Source organism: Haliaeetus albicilla, chromosome 16 (assembly GCF_947461875.1).
Source record: "Haliaeetus albicilla chromosome 16, bHalAlb1.1, whole genome shotgun sequence".
Classification (NCBI taxonomy): Eukaryota; Metazoa; Chordata; class Aves; order Accipitriformes; family Accipitridae; genus Haliaeetus; species Haliaeetus albicilla.
The window spans coordinates 3,098,574-3,114,964 of NC_091498.1; the positions used below are offsets into that span (position 1 = coordinate 3,098,574).

Consider the following 16,391-nt stretch of genomic DNA (forward strand, 5'->3'; position numbering starts at 1 on the left):
TCCGTCTCCTCCTCCTCCTCCTCCCGGGAGGGCGGCTCGGTTCCCCCGGGTTACCGCCCGGTTTACCGGGGCTAAAGGAAAGAATCCTCGGCGGCAGCGACGGTGCCTGCCGGGTGGCGGGGAAAGAGCCACGGGGGTCCGCGCGGCGGTGGGGAGGTGGCGGCGGGGCCGCTCCCGTTCCCTCCGGTTCCCTCCGGTTCCCTGCCGTCCCCTCCGGTTCTCCAGAAGTTACCCGCGGCCCCCGGGGAGAGGCTGGCGGCGCGGTGGTCCCCGGGAGTCCCTCCTGCTTGACGGTGCCTTGCGGTCGATTCTGTCAGCGGGAGCGATGGAGATGCAGTCGTACTACACGAAGCTTTTGGGAGAGCTCAACGAGCAGCGCAAGAGGGACTTCTTCTGCGACTGCAGCATTATCGTGGAAGGGAGGATCTTCAAAGCGCACAAAAACATTTTGTTCGCCAACAGCGGTTATTTCCGAGCCCTGCTGATTCACTACATCCAAGACAGCGGACGCCACAGCACCGCCTCGCTGGACATTGTCACCTCGGAGGCCTTCTCCATCATCCTAGATTTCCTTTATTCCGGGAAGCTAGATCTCTGTGGGGAAAATGTTATTGAGGTGATGTCTGCGGCTAGCTATTTGCAGATGACCGATGTGGTCAACTTCTGCAAAACGTATATAAGGTCATCGTTAGATATTTGCAGGAAAATAGAGAGAGAAGCTGCTTTCTATCAGGCTGATAGCGGGAGCGTGAGTTCTGCAAGAGAGGGCACCTCATACAGCTCAAAGAGCCAGTGCTCTGCCCCTGTCTCTTCCCTGCAGGAAAAGGAAAGGATTTCGGATTGCCAGAGAGATCCTCCCTGTGGTGAATGCAGCAGCTGCCATCCCCTGGAGCTCGTCGTCAGAGACCCCCTCAGCAGCGACTCCCCGGACGACGTTAATTCTTCGCTGCCCAAGGGGGTGGAACCCAAAGTGGAGTTTGACTCGGATGAAGTGGAGGTAGAAGTGGGTGAACGGCTGCCACAGTACCCGACTCCGTTGTCCCTCGAGCAGATGGAAGAGGGGCTACACGGCGGGCAGGCGATGGACCTGGCCTGCAATAACTATCATATGAAACAATTCCTAGAGGCCCTGTTGCGCAACAGCTCAGCTCAGAGAAAGGATGATGTGGTTCATCACTTTGTCCGGGGCTTTGAGGGTAGGCCAGAGGATGCAGGGGTAGCCATGAGTTCCATGATGGACATTCACAGCGACTGGTATGGTGAGGACACAGGTGAGAGGACTCCGGGGGGGTGTAGTCTGTATAATCGAGGAGGAAACCACTTAGTGGCACAACTTCCTTTGTCACTCTCATTCTTGTCCAGGAATATATATTGCTGAATATTATGCCATAGCAAAATAAACTATTGTTCTGGAGTTCAAAAGAAAGCTGTACTCTTTTATTCAGTGCAGCGTTTGGGAGGTAAGTATTTCTGACAGCTTTTACGGTCTCTTTGAAACAGATGCTGGAGCTTGGTGTTGGTGACACTGCTTTAATAAACAATCTCATTTGGGACCTTGTTGAGTGGCAGGTGAATTTTTAAAAATAATCTTCCTCTCATAATGTTAGTGTTAGAAAGAGCAATCAGAAAGATTAAGTTGAGCTGCCACAAGAGGGATCTGCTGTAGAACCTGGCAGAGCAGAAGTAACTTATTCCACCGCAGCTCCTGCCAGCGCATCAGTTGCTGGATGATAGTCTGTTTGGTGTTACTTTGAACTTCAAAAGGGCAGAAATCAGTTTTATTCAATACTGAGTGATACCTAGAAATTCTTTAAGAGCACTGAAAGCTTTAAACTCTGTGGTATTGCATAAAGACGAGACTTAACTTTTACCTCTAGAGGCAGACTCGCTTTTCAGCTGCTGGTCACCTGAGGTTCTGCTGCTTTCCCAAGCCCAGGCCTGTTGGGATGTCTCACGCTGACAGGAGTATCTCCTAGCAGTGGTGTCAGGGACCTGGAGAAGAAGAAAGGTCGTGTCCATATGCATTTCTCCTGAAGTGGACAATAAGGATTTGGGCATTTTATCTGCTTACGGCAATGCTGGTGCACAACTTGCCTCGTCCAAACTGCCTTACGAAGATGGGAGGTGGCTCTGACAAACGTTGCAAGTGCCATCGCTGTTCAGGATGTGACAAATGCAATTATGGTGTGGGCCACAGAGAGGAAATCTTTCACTGAATATTCTTCTCTAGGTAGCAAGCTTACATTTGTGTCATTTTCAGCTCAAGCGTGCATGTGTGATCTTAAAGCCAATAAAACCAATATATTCTCTCACAGCTTTAAAATAAGGAATCTGATAAAATCACAAATCCAGTCTTACAGTCACCAGAAGACTAAAGTTAGCAGAACAGAGTGCTGTCACCACCAGATCATGCCTATGGTTTTTGACATGTAGCAAGGCAAGAGCATCTAACACACAAACTTTGATTACTTTTTTTTCTCTCTTAAAATCTTCACACTGTTAATGAATCATTAAAAGGGAAATGCGTCTAGGATTTGATAGAGAACATCAGGTCTTATGACAACGTCTTAGAAATGTTAACGGTAGATGTGCTTTAAATAGGAGTGGGGAAAAAAAACCAAACCTTGCATTCAGTTATGTTTCTTTGCTAAAACTGAACATCGTAAGCATTTAGTAGAATGGAGGTATCTCTTCGCCGTTTTTAGTGGTCCTGCTGTCTTAGCATTTTCACAAGACACTAGGAACGAGAACTACAAAGTCCTGATAAAAGAATGGTTCTCTCGTGCATTCAGGCTGACAGTTAAGATAAATGCCACTTACTTTCAAGTGTCCGCGTCTGTTCCAGTCACCCTGGTCCCCGTCACAGCTGATGGAGGATAAACAGGCACCTCTGGAGAGCCTGGAAGAAAGGCAGGTCTAAGAACTGCTTTTCTTTTTTTAACCAGAGCTCTAAACATCCAGCAGGGATTAGCAATACCTTGTGAAGGTCCAAAATTGGGTGAGATGAATTTCACTTGATAGCCACACGTTAATACTAGACACTCCTTTTTTTTTTTTGAGACTGGGTTGGACAAACCTTAGTACAAGGAATGTTCTACAGCCCCACTTACTTTGGTGTAACTGTTAAAGAGCTCAAAGCTTGATATGCAAACACTTTCCTGAATCAGTACCTCAAACAGGGAAAACTAATCTTGTAGTATAACATCTCAACCTTTATGATGGAAAGGAAGCTCGTATCTGAGCTGATACTGACAAACTTGGGAATACCCATGTTTATGTAAAATGTGATCTTCAAATTTAATTCCCTCTTTTTGCATCTGACTTCATAAATTAGATATTACTTGTGTACATATCATTTGATTTTAGGAAAAGTAAAATGCTATCAGCAAATATATTTGAGTCCTTCATCTTGTTATTACCAATAGAAAGGCTAAAGTGAATGGCAGTAGAAAACAAGCATTCATATTTTTAGATGAGTTCCCCACATCTAAATTTATGCACTTTGTAAAAGCACACGGGAAACATTGCACTACTTCTACCTGTAATTTGTGTTAAAGATTTTAGTTTCTAATGCTGTTTAATGCTAATGGTATCTTAAAAAAAAAGGAAGTAGGAGGCTTTCTATGGCTGAGAGAGCACAGAAAACCCACTGCACTAAAAGTAAATTTTTGGCACTTAATTAAATGGCTTCTTAAAATAAAATTCATTTGTTTTTCTGTTGTGAGCCAGCTCCCTTAAAGTATCAGCTATGTAAGTATAGGCAGGCAGATTTTCAAGGGACTTGATCGTCTGCAGCTGCATGATGTCTTCTGAAATTGCACAACCTACAGAAGTTCCAGGTAAGCCAAATACAAAGAGAGGTGAAAGTGCAATTATCCTGACTCAGATGTGCAGCAAGGAGGATAAGAAACCAACACAGCTAACGTTGGTGAACTGCCTAATCTAATGCATTGTGTTTTTTTTCCAAAAGGTGATGTGTTAGTTGTGCCAATCAAGCTTCACAAATGTCCGTTTTGTCCCTACACGGCTAAACAGAAAGGAATACTAAAACGGCACATTCGCTCTCACACAGGTGAGAGACCCTACCCCTGTGAGACGTGTGGGAAACGTTTCACTCGGCAGGAACACCTTCGGAGTCACGCTTTAAGTGTAAGTTTGAGAGATTATATTTATCAGGAAATATTTTCCCGATCGTATTCCCAAAATACATTGGACAAAATGATTGTTGCCAATGTGAGATGAACTTTTCTAATAATAAGTTTAAGCCACGGATATTTGGTTCGTTAGCACTTATGTAGCCCCAAATCTTTGTTGCTGGAAATGTGATGGGATCGTCTGCCCTTCAGCTTAAGTGTAGATGTTTTTCTGTTCTAGGAATATATGCAAACCAGCACCCTAGAAAGAGCTAAAGGGAGAAGGCAGATTGCCTTTTTTACCATAGTGTTTTATTTTTAACTTCAGGTGCATCGATCAAACAAGCCAATTATCTGTAAAGGGTGCAGGAGAACATTCACAAGTAGCCTGTCTCAAGGATTACGACGCTTTGGCTTGTGCGACAGCTGCACCTGCGTGACCACCACCCATGAGGACTCGATGCCCATTAACCTCAGCCTAATGGAACCTTCATCAGAAGGCCAAGAAAAGGGTGATGCCGATAACGATTGGCCCATATATGTGGAGTCTGGAGAGGAAAATGATCCAGCTGACGATGATGATGCCGATGGTGATGACAAGCAGGAAATCCACAGGAGCTTATCAGATCGAGAAACACTTATGTAGCAGTGAGAGGAGAGTGGGAGCATTTAAAGTGTTTCCCTGGCAGTGGTCAGTCTGCAACTGGAAACTGCGTGTTTGCCCAATTAGTGAGACTGTGCTGTTTTTTTATATTCCATTTTTTAATAGAAGAGTGGGGAGAATTGGAATTTTTAATACTTTTCAGTGCTGTGCACCAGAAATCTGTGAAGAATCTTCTGTCTGGGGTTCACAGAGGTTGTACTTGAGCAATTTCCAGTGGTGTCTCTGCCTCCTAGTTTTGATTTTGCAGGTGGAACATCTCTGTTTCGTTTTGATAACAGGTTTCTTCAAATAATGCTGTCATGGTCCTTAATCCCTGATCTGAAAGGGGCACCATCTTCTCTCTGAAGATTACATTAAAAGAAATGTAGTTTTCATCCATTATCTTGGACTTTTCTAAACTAGGTTGTGATCCTTCTGTATTAGGACAGTATTATCTAAATTGTAATCCTTAAGTGTTTGCTTAGACTGGATTTGACCTGGAAACCAGGACAGACAAACCAGGATAACAAAAATATGCTCCTGATGAAAGCATAGACAGAATAAACATATTTCACGTGTCCTTAATTGCAGGTATTTAGAGAACAAACTTCTCTTTCTGTATTGTTTTTATTGCATCTTTCTCTCTGAAGAGCTTGGACTACAGATCTTCAGATGTGTCTTTAATGTCATTTAGACATTAGTAGTCTTGGCTTAAGAAATATTAAGCATACATTATGGTGTCTAGTGTCCTGGTCTCTCAGTTTAGACTAAGCGAACTGCCCAATCTTCTTCAGTTTTTTACACTAGAAGTTAAAAGCTGTCAGGCAGGTTACTTGGCAATTCTGATTCTGGTAGATTAAATAGCCAGATTCACAGCTGATGTAGCCGAGGAGCAGTTAAATATAAATATCTGAGCTATGCATATAAACCAGCTCTGAATACCCTTTTTGAAGCAATTGGGTAGGAAATCTCAGAAATTTTTACTAGCCTCTTTGTATGCAAATCCTTTTCTTTTACTATATTTTCTTCTAGTCTTTGGTGATCCTTCTCATGGTTTGTGTTGTTGTGTGAACTTATCCAAGTACTGTTTTGTTGTGGTTTTTTTTTAAAAAAAAAAAACTTAAGCGTGGACCTCATGTTTCTTTGCTGGGATAAAGGTTGGCTTTCAAAGGAGGTGATTTTTTTTGCCTTTCCAGTAGCAAGTTGATACAAGCTATCAAAAATCAAGCTGGGAAGCTTTAGAAGAAAATGCACCACCAACAGAAAGCCTGTTTGCCTATGGGTAACCTACTGTTTCCTAATGAAGAGACAAAACTGAAATATACTGTGAAACAAGACTGTTAATGCTTCTTTAGTATGTTGTTCGTAAGTGTTTCATGAAAAGGCAAATTGTATGAGTCTTTCTAGCTGGAGTAAGTGCTAGATCAGAAGCTTGTAGACAGACATGGCTGACAAAAAATGAGCAGTTCCTCCCATTTAACAAGGCAGTGCTTCTTAAGGTTTTTAGTGTAAAGACTTTACATTTGGCAAACATTAGATGGAACCTAAAAAACAAAGAGCCCCCTGATTTAACCAGGGTTTGTTTGGAGGTTTTTTTGCATACCTTGTGTTTTTATTTTACATACTGAAAAAGAACAATTTAGCTTCTCTATCTGCTTCATCCTACAGTGAAACAGTAGTCCTATAGTCGTGTTGCAATTTACTCGTTGAGAGGTGATCTGATATCACAAATGGATTTAAAAGTTCATTGCCAGATCAGGTAGGATGAGGAAAGAAGAAACAAGCTTCTTTTTAAACAAGTCCCTTTACTAATGATTCCTGAAAAGAGCAGAAGGTAAAGAGACTTGTTCTGAAATAGTCTGGTCTAAATTCTTGATGAGTGCCACCTTCGCAAGAAGATACGGGAGTGCTACATTTATTTTCTGTAACTTAAGTTGCATAAGCTTTCAGTAGTCCCTATTCCAGGTCATCTGTAAATTTGAGTTTGTAATAGCTAACTGTATCATAGTGATATATATCATCATAGAAAAATCTCACTGGGACAAGATCTTTAAAAAATTCAGGGCTCTATAGCCCCTATTTCCGTCATTGAAATTAAGACCATCAAAACTCATGTAGATGCCAGATTTGGAGCTGAGCTCCTTTGAAGATCCTGCTGTGGTTTTGGGTCCTTAGCACTTTTGAAAATCTGAGCAAAATGTCGGCTTGTAAATCATGCTGGTACATTTGAAAATGCCACCTCCAGCCTACCAGGGCTAGTCTTTTGGACTACTACTCTATTTTTGTTGAGTCCATCCAACATCAGAGGGTGGTTTTTTGGTATCTGCTTATCTGATAAAGGATGGACTTCTGCGTGTGAGAACACCTGAAAAAGAGTCACAGATTATCTGTGTTTGTTGGGAGACGAACTCGCTAATGAAAGTGGGGTAAGAATGTAAACAGGGATCCAAAATGGTATTTAGTGACCAGGCATCCCAATTTCAGGCCATTCTAGCGTGAAGATGCCACCTCATTGTAAATATTGGTAGAAGCCACTAGACATGGAATATCAGCTGGGCATGGTTCTGGCTAGTGCACCACAATTAAACCGTCAGAAGATTTAGCTTCTCACACGGCTGAGCTGTGCTGAGGTGCGGGCTAGCTAACTCTGAAACTGTAAAGTAATTCAGAGTAGGGAAAATTAACCTCTTGCGAAAGTCTGTTAGTAAAAGCTGCAGGAATGACTGCAGAGACCTTCAGCAATTTTACTTCAACCTGCTTTCTTTGGTCTTAGAGATTGTTCTTGTGTGTCTTGTGCATAGAGAATGGAGCTGTATTAAGGTTTGTGTAACACTGGGTAAGGGGTGCGGGTGGGGGGTACACCATTCACATTCCAGATTGAAAGTGACCACCAAAATCGATGTTTCCTGTTGATCTGTCATATTGTGCTGCTTTGTTTTCAATGGAGTCCTTCAGCCTTTGTATTTAGAAGAGGATGTAGTTTATCCACATTCTTGTGACCAGATGTTCATGTAAATCTGTTTGCTGTGCTTTCCATTTAGTTTTTGGATGTTTTTCCTGAAATCTTCCATTGTAGATCCAGCCTCTACAAGCTTTGAGAAAATGATGCAGCTGTTTTAAAATATTCATATGGTGCTTAATGAAGAATCAAAAATAATGTTTTTAGGAAAGTTATTTCTAATATCTCTTTCTCAAAGTTTTTTAAAGGCCACGCAGACTACATATCTTAACGTCTTAGCTCTATGTATTTGACTTTGTTTAGGAGTATACGTTTTAACGTACTTTTGCACATAATTGCACTGTATTTCACTAAAGGAATACATGCTGCACTGGTATTTGTAGCGCATTTAATTTCTTGGTGCAAGACCTTGTAAATCTTCCAAATGTGGCCATTTAATTTACTGATGTTTTGTAAGGCAGTTTCATAACTGAAGTCCTTTAGTCTAGTTTAAATGACAAATTCTTATAAACCGAACCTTATTTGTAGAAGTGACTTAACTATATTTGTGGATCTTGGAGCATTCTGGAGCTTTTTGATTGTCTAGAAAATAAAACTCTCTGAGAGGGTTGCTTTGATTTTTTACCGTTCAAAAGGTGACTAAGTAAACCTGAGAGTGTCTAGATTAAGGCTCACATTTCAATTTCTGGGAATTAAAAATGAATATATCCATTTCTGGTGGCAGACAGTTTGCAAGCAAGAATCAGATTCTTGGTAGGAAAGGACTAAAAGGATGCTGTCAAAACCCAGCCAACCTGGTGGGGTTTTTTTTAGAAAATCTTTTATGTTATTAACACTGACTTTGTTTCCTTACCAGTTTTTGTAGTTTTATAATCATCTTAACTTTTGAAACTCTTTTTAAAGCTTTTCTTTTTTTTGTGCTGGGTGAGAGAAATCCATGCAGCTGGAAAGCAGTCACTGATCCTAGCTAGAAGAAAATGCTGTCAAATGCCTACAATAAAATGCATGCAGATGGGGGGGAACAGACTCCCAAATATTCTTTCTAGATAATTTTTGAATTACATTGGTATTTCACAAACAGACTTTTTAAAACCTGCTTTTACAGACTATGATATTTAAAACCTCTATTTACCTGTTGTTTTAGAATATCCTGAATCAATGAAGAATGTAATAACCCCTTCTTTCTTTTCACTGTTTTCAGTCAAACAGTGAAATCTGATCATTTTTATTTTATTGGGATCTTTAGGTTTATACATTTTTGTTTCAGAAGTGCCTGGGAAGTATTCATATTTCAAAACTTCTTTTTTTTTATTTTTAAATTATTAAAACATTTTCATTAGTATTAAAGATTTTTGGATCCAACTTAAGTTGACAGTGCCCTTTAACGTGCACATAAAAATTGCATTTCTTCTCTTAAAGGTGACTGTTAACATGTCAACCAAATAACTGAAGACACTCCGGTATTTGCCTTTTGTTGGATTGTTTTAAATTCAGATTTTCTACATGTCTAGAAATGTTAGTAGCATGTATGAGAACAAAAAGGTCGTGAAGTTGTTAAAACCTTGCCAGCGGCTCCATTTATACACGTACGTGTGGTGTGCATGCCCACACAGAGCTGCTTTTAGGTCTGGAGTTATAGTTAAGATGTCATCATCTCTGCCATGTAGGTCAGCGGAGCACTTTTACTAAAACACCACCAGTGAGTATAGCGACTATTTTGGTTTTTATTAAATAGTTATAGGCAGGTGTCTGAGTACTAGTAAGTTAAAAAAGAAAGGAAAAAAAATTAAAAATCAAACCAAACCAAACACTACCCACCACCCAAAAAAAAAAAAAGTCTCAAACCAACGTGCTGTATACAGCAACTTTAAATGCCACCCCCAAATATCCAAAGACAATGTACTAGACTTTAAACTTTGGACTGCCAGTCAAGATACAAAATATTTTAACTGTCAAAATATATGACTCCATACTTCTTACGTGCTTTTAGCATAACCAGCTAAGTCTCCAGTGCTATGAAGGCTTAGACACACAATTGGTCCCACTGATCACGAGACTAGTTACAAGGGTAAAATTTAAGCACACACTAACAGTTTTGCAGAATTAGAAACCAAATCAGGTCTTAGAAATTCTTAAAGTTCTTCAGTGGCAACGCTTATTTTAATTTTTAGCTGCTGGCTTCTTTCTGGGTTGGAGGGGAACTATGTGAACACAAATTTAATTTTAGAGCCAATGGCTGTGCTACTGATTTTTCAAATTCTATCTTGTTGTTTGGTTGTTAGTAACTAAGGTATGCGAGCTGTGACCCAAACTAGTGTGTATTACTCAAACAAAAATAGGAAGCTTGCTTTGAAATTGTTTCTTCTTGTAGTTGTTTGTGTTTCTAATACAAGACAGGCATTTTTTTGCTGGTAAATAATGGCTATTGATAGCTATAACAGCCTTTTCTAGATCACTAAAGTTTTGAATACTTCAGTGTTAGGAGACTTGGAGGATTCTTCTCTCCTCCTGTAGGAAAGTGAAAACTAGAATACTCACTAAACTAAACAAGAGTTAACACTTTGGGGAGATGCCCTGATTTTAGAACCTGCTTATTTTAGATACCATCATGCAGATGGATTTATGGGTAGATTCAAGGACCTTCATAAATCTCCAAGCCCATTCCAGGATCTGTCCAAGTGAAAGCCAGTACAGTAATAGCACTGTATTATTAAACAAGATGCTATATATTTGTTGAGGAAGATTTTCACTTTTGAAAACCAATGTGTGAATGTTGCCAGTTAATACAGTATCTTCAGACAGATCAGTGGAGTAGTTCAATCAAAAGTAAATTGTCCTAAAATACTAATTGGTACAATAGCATTTTCATTTGTACCATCTGAATCTGATGTTTGTGAAATCCAGTTACCCCGGCTTTCTCTGAATGTCCATCTTCTTTTACATTTTTTACTGTTTTACCTCTTCTTTTGTTGTTTACTGAACTTTTAAACATAGCAGATTATGACTTTTTAAAAAGGGCTCCAGTACAAGCAAAATAAGGGTACTTAAAAAACAACACCAACAACTAAGAAGAAACAGTATCCAATGTTAAGCAGATTATTTTGATGAGAAAGAGGAGTGCTAGGGAATGAAAGAAGGGACTGATATCCAGTGCTCTGCTTCCACAGGTATTTGGGATCAATAGTTCTATGTGGGAAAAAGGTCGCGTAAAGTTCTGAATCGTGGGTCTTTATAGTATTTTAGAAAAGACAGCCTGGCAGCATTCACAGACAATTCAGAGTACAATCTGGGTGGCAGTGTGAACCCAGCAGCCCTTTCCAGATTTAGTAACTGGATGTTTTCCGCAGATCAGTAATAGAGAAATTGCACTGATGTTTTACCGCAAGCTGCCAGATCTGCAAGTGTACCTGTCCTGATGCTGAGGTGTCTGTGAGTGTATGTGTCAGGCTGGAAGACAGAAAACCAAACTGAACCAAAGTTGAGAATTAACGTGCATCACCACCATACAGGCAATTTACCCTTTTTAAGGGGTGGGGATCAAATCTTTAAGTGCTTTTTGTAACATTTTTTTCTACAGTGGTGCATTACTGAATTTGTCTTTATTGTATGTTAAATTGTGTATGTACTACATATGTTTATATTGTTGTATGTAGTCTGGTTCTTTTATAGTGAAAGAACAGAAAACATTAAATAAATACTAATCTCACAGTAAGTATACATTTTTTCCATTTTTTTACATGACAGATGTGGGGCACCGAAGCACTTGTCCCCGCTCTTGTCTCCCTGGCTCTGAGGGCCACGGGGTTGTTACCATCCCTGGTGAAAGGGACTCTCACTGTGGGAGAAGGAAAGTGGGAATGCAGGGCAATCAAGGGAGATAAGAGGTTGTCAAAGAGCTTGCTACTGATTTGGGAAGAACTAACTGTTTAGATCAAGGTCTAAGTCATCAACATAGATGAGCCATATGCAAATATGCTCACAATTTTAGGTGTTAAGGGAAGCTGGGTTGAAGATAAGGATATTTAATTTAATTCTATTGGTACAGGATTAGGATTCTAGGTTCCTAGTACAGATGAAGCTACTGACAAGTTATGCCAAGATGCTTGTACAGCTGCTGCCTCTGTTAACACTGCCATCAAACCTCAGACTTTTCCTAAGTTGTAAACTTTGTTTAGAAGATGGCCTGCTTGGTTTCTGTTAGGCGTACTGGCAGATGGAAGATTCCTCCTTGTACTCAACATTTTAGGACAGTGTATTATGATTTCCTTTTCATTTTGAAAAATGAAGTGATCTCCTGGTGACCTGGAGGCTGCACAATCATTTGTGTTTGTAGCAGAAGACAACAAGGATGCAGCTCGGGATCTTCGCGAAGACTGGCTTTGTCACACGGAAAGCTGATGACAGTAAAGATGATGTCGAGGCAACTGAACTAAAGCCAAATAGAAGTTGGTAGTGTATTAGATGAAAATTGTAATCTCATTCTTAATTCATTTCTAGTGTCTTGCTTATTCCCCTATCTCCAGACCATGTCTGTGTAACTTAAAAAGCTCTTTCATTATGACGGGATACGGTCTTATCTTGCATATTCCTCAATATCTTTGTATTCCTCAAGGCATTAGGTCCTGTAACACTCAAAAGTTTTCTGACATGGAACGATTAGCAACTCATCTATGAACTACTAAAAAATATGTATTTTTATGTCACACAAAGTTTCTTGAAAGCTTTTAAACAAACAAAATATTCTCAGAAAATTACTTTTCCTTTAAGAGGTATAACACTATTTTAAAAGCAACAATTTTTGCAGGAGCATGGATTAAAATTCCTGCTGTCCACATTTTCTCATTAAATGCATTTTTAGATCCAGCGCAAAAAAAAAACCCCAGCAACTAATTAATTCTAATTAATTCCCCAAGCATGGTACGTTTCTGATCCAGTGGAAAAAACCAATGCAGCTATTTCTTCAGTGGTAGAAAAAGGAAATAAATTGTGTTGCTTTAGCCCAAGGTTATATGCTATTTTACTTATACTTTCAAAATTTAAAATAAAACCCTTGGTAAATGCATATTACTTCACTCACACATTTGGGAAAAATCCATTGCAACTCTAACAAATTAATCTTGTGAATCAATGCATGTCAGTCTTCGAACTATGGTACGTCAGTTGTTCTAGTATACGCTCTTGAGTTTTCTTTGGCCAGAAATATCGCTATATATTTAAAGTCAGAAAACATACCATAACTGAACTCTGTGATTTTTGAGAAACATTTGTTTTAAGGAAAACTGTTTAAGGAAGATCTTTTAACCGGTGTTACTGTTAATTATATTTTGTTACCGAAACCCAAATAAGACAATGCAAAATTTATGTTAATAATTTTTGTATCAGCACTAACAATGTCATTTTTTTTAAAGTAATTTGTAAATTGTTCTCTGAAAAGCAGACTATTAGTCTTGCTTTGCAACACTCCTCCTGTTGCTGTGAGAAGCACCTCCTCCACATAGCTGCCAAGTTTACTCCCATTGGATAAGCTCTCCAAACAATATCTCAACTTCAAGTGGAACTGTCTTGGCTAGACACCATAATTCTAAAATTTAGAAATACAAAACAAAAAAATAGATTAAACAACTAAATACATTTCTGGAATCAGTGGACTGTTTGTGATGTATTACTGTGCAAAACAGGATGAAATCAGTCCCTATGCATGAGAAAACCAAAGTCTGTTCCATGGCCATTCCTAGCTGCACTGCGCAGACTCGAGGGCACGGTTTCTGAAGTGCTCTGAGTAAAGCACTTGCAACATCTTTAAAAATTCTAATTAAGCTACTCTAGATACCACTGCATTTTTTTCTACGTTTTAAATTCTATTACCTGTTCCTAGCAGATGGAGAACCCTTGAAGTCCTATTAATATTGATACAAACTACCAAGCAAAGCACTCTCCGATATACAGCTGAAAGTACCAATTACCTGAAAAGTCAGCTAAGTCAAACAGAGAAAATACCTACAAATAGTTCTTTTCAAAAGGAAGTTTTCAGCAGACGAAGTAATTTGGGCATGGATCTGAAAAAATATGTAGAATGTTATATAAAAAGAGGTGCTACTTAGTTGAATTGACAGGCAAAATCAAACTGTAGAGGAATGAATTCAAGCGGCATTAAAAACTGATACTGCAAATAAATTTTCTAGTTTGTATTAAACAAACTAAGTAATTGTTTAATTGTCTGTCGTCTTTATTTCTCAATACCGGAATCAGTAATTGAAAGGTTATGTTAGTTGGCAATAAACTGAATTCAATTAAATTCCCCAACTCAAGACTTTTGTGTCAAAATTGGTTGCTGTATGGAAGAACACGACAGGCAATATTTTTACTTGAATACTCTTCCAGTCTCCTACAGTTTGTGACTTGGGGACTTCTGAAGGCACAGGACATTTCTACATGTAGCTCTCGAGTCTCTCTCATGACCATGTCTAGTACAGCCCTGTAACACTCACAAACATTTTGCATCCACAACAGCCTATAGCAAGCAGTTCCAGTGCCGAACTACATGATATACAAAGAACCACGTCCTCTTGTTTGCTCTGACCCTGCCACCTGCTAGCTTCATTTGCTATCACCTTCCTCTTAGGCTGAAATAAGCAATGAACAATCAGTCCCTATTGATCCTCTCATGATTTTATAGATTTCCATTTACCTCACCTGCTTAACTTTTTTTCCTAGCTCAGAGATCTCTCATTCTACAGACATTTGTACAAAGCTGTGCCAGACTTTGATCATTTCTCTTTTCCCTCCCTGAAGCATTACAGGTTCCTGTATACACACTTTGAAATGAGTGACCCCGGGGCTGCATACAGTATTCAGTGTGCAGGTGTGCACTATTAATTAATGGTAAGAGCTGTGAGAAGCTGGGTGCTAGGGTTGTGTTGTCTAACCCTGAAAGGGGAACGATGAGGAAAAAGATGCTCTAATGGTCCTCTGGGCTGACTTTGGAACCGGTTCTGCTAATACAGTCTTTAGACTTTGATGTAAAAGCAAGATAAATTACATGAAATTTGCACGTGACACTGATCAGAGGATGACTACGGACTGGCAATATGCCATGGCTGGAAAAGGCTGGTCAGTTGTAGGTACATCAGATTGAAATGTTTCAGTTGATAATTAACACCATTGCCCAGTGGACTGAAAAGATACATGCAAAATACTGTGTAAATTCCAATTGCTTTCATGTTCAAGAATGATTAATTTAAACTGGTCAGGTAGACAGTGGAGTCTTACGCAAGCAGAACGGGTCTCATGAAAGATTTTAAAAGTGTGGCCTGCATTTGAAAGGAGATGGAATCTACAAAGCTATGGATGTTTGTTAAAAAGGGGGAATTAAGCCGGTGAAAAATATTGTTGCAATATAAATGAAAATAAATTGAATATGAATAAATGATATACTGGGTGAATGTTTCTTACAATCAGAGGAAAGAGTCTTTAGATGCCTTTCCCATTTTGCTATAGTGGGGAAAGGAACATGAATTGTTTCAAGATGGAATGTCTTAAGTTTATGGAAGGGAAGGCTAAAAAGGATACAAAGGATACAGTTAAGGCAGAATGGCTCCCACGGGAAAACAAGTATTTATGAGAAATATCTGGGGTGTCAAGAGCACAGAAAAGACCCTGGTGGCAAGAAAAGGAAGGAGAAAGGTATCAAACTTCGAGTGAGAGAAGGTGAGAGGCTAAGGTACTAGGATTTCAGATGTGCTTTTTTCAGAAGATAACAGACATTAACAGGAAAAAAAAAAACAAAAGAAGACGTTACATCTCCTTTTGAGGAAGCTGCAGGCGCGTTAAAGAAGGATTTGGGTCATCAAGGCCCCTGCTGTACATAAAGGTGTGAGAAGGAAGCATCTAGGGCATCACATCCCCTCCCGGACGGCATGTGGGTGTGGGAAGAGGCGAGCAGCCCCGACTGCAGGGCGAGCAGGCAGAGGAAAGCCGCTGGGCTGCGCCTGCAATCGGTGCGTTGCCCCTTTAATTGTGTCCCCAGCCCTCGGGCGTCTCTGTCCAACGCCCACGTCAGCAAATACCTTTTGTTTCTCTCACGTTCGGGCTTCCAGGGCTCGGGGCTGCGGGACCAGCGCGTCGCCTTCAGCCACCGGCGAGCCCCGACGCGGGGCCGGGGACCCCCCGCATCCACCGCCCGCTCCCTTCGGCTCAGCGGCGGCCGCCCGCAGGACCCAGCCCGGTGAGTGGCGGCTCTAGCACGCCGGCAGGCCAGGCAGGGCGTCGGGATTCGGGGGGCGGAAACGGCCCCGGAGCGAGCCTTGCTGCGAGGGGCAGCGAGGGACGGCCCCGGGCTCCGCGCTCTCCGAGGGCGCCGGGGGTCCGTGTGCCGTGACGGCCCGCGGGCAGCTGCCCCTGGGAGCCGACGGTTACCGGGGCTGCACGGCGTCCTAGGCGGGCGCCATTTGCAGCCCCGGGCGCGGCTGCGAGGAGCCAGGCGCGGCAACAAAGGGCTGCGCGGGAGCCGGAGCGGGCGGCGGGTGCGCGGCGAGAGGGGCCGCGCAAGGGGGCGGCCGGGGCGCTGCCCCCCGCGGGGAGGCTGCGGGCAGCTGGGGCGGGAGCGCGGCCCGGGCCACGCCGGGCGCCCGGCACCGGGCGGCGGCGGCGGCGGCGG

At 41.3% G+C, this 16,391-nt stretch overlaps 1 protein-coding gene across 1 annotated transcript; it reads left to right on the top strand.

Annotated features, from left to right (window-relative positions):
* Positions 1–26: 26 nt before the first annotated feature.
* On the top strand, positions 27–11,450 carry ZBTB8B (zinc finger and BTB domain containing 8B). Its single transcript, XM_009914767.2, has 3 exons — positions 27–1,271; positions 3,971–4,149; positions 4,462–11,450. The coding sequence occupies exons 1-3, from the start codon at positions 326–328 to the stop codon at positions 4,777–4,779; spliced, it is 1,443 nt and encodes a 480-aa protein (XP_009913069.2). The 5' UTR covers positions 27–325; the 3' UTR covers positions 4,780–11,450.
* Positions 11,451–16,391: the final 4,941 nt, after the last annotated feature.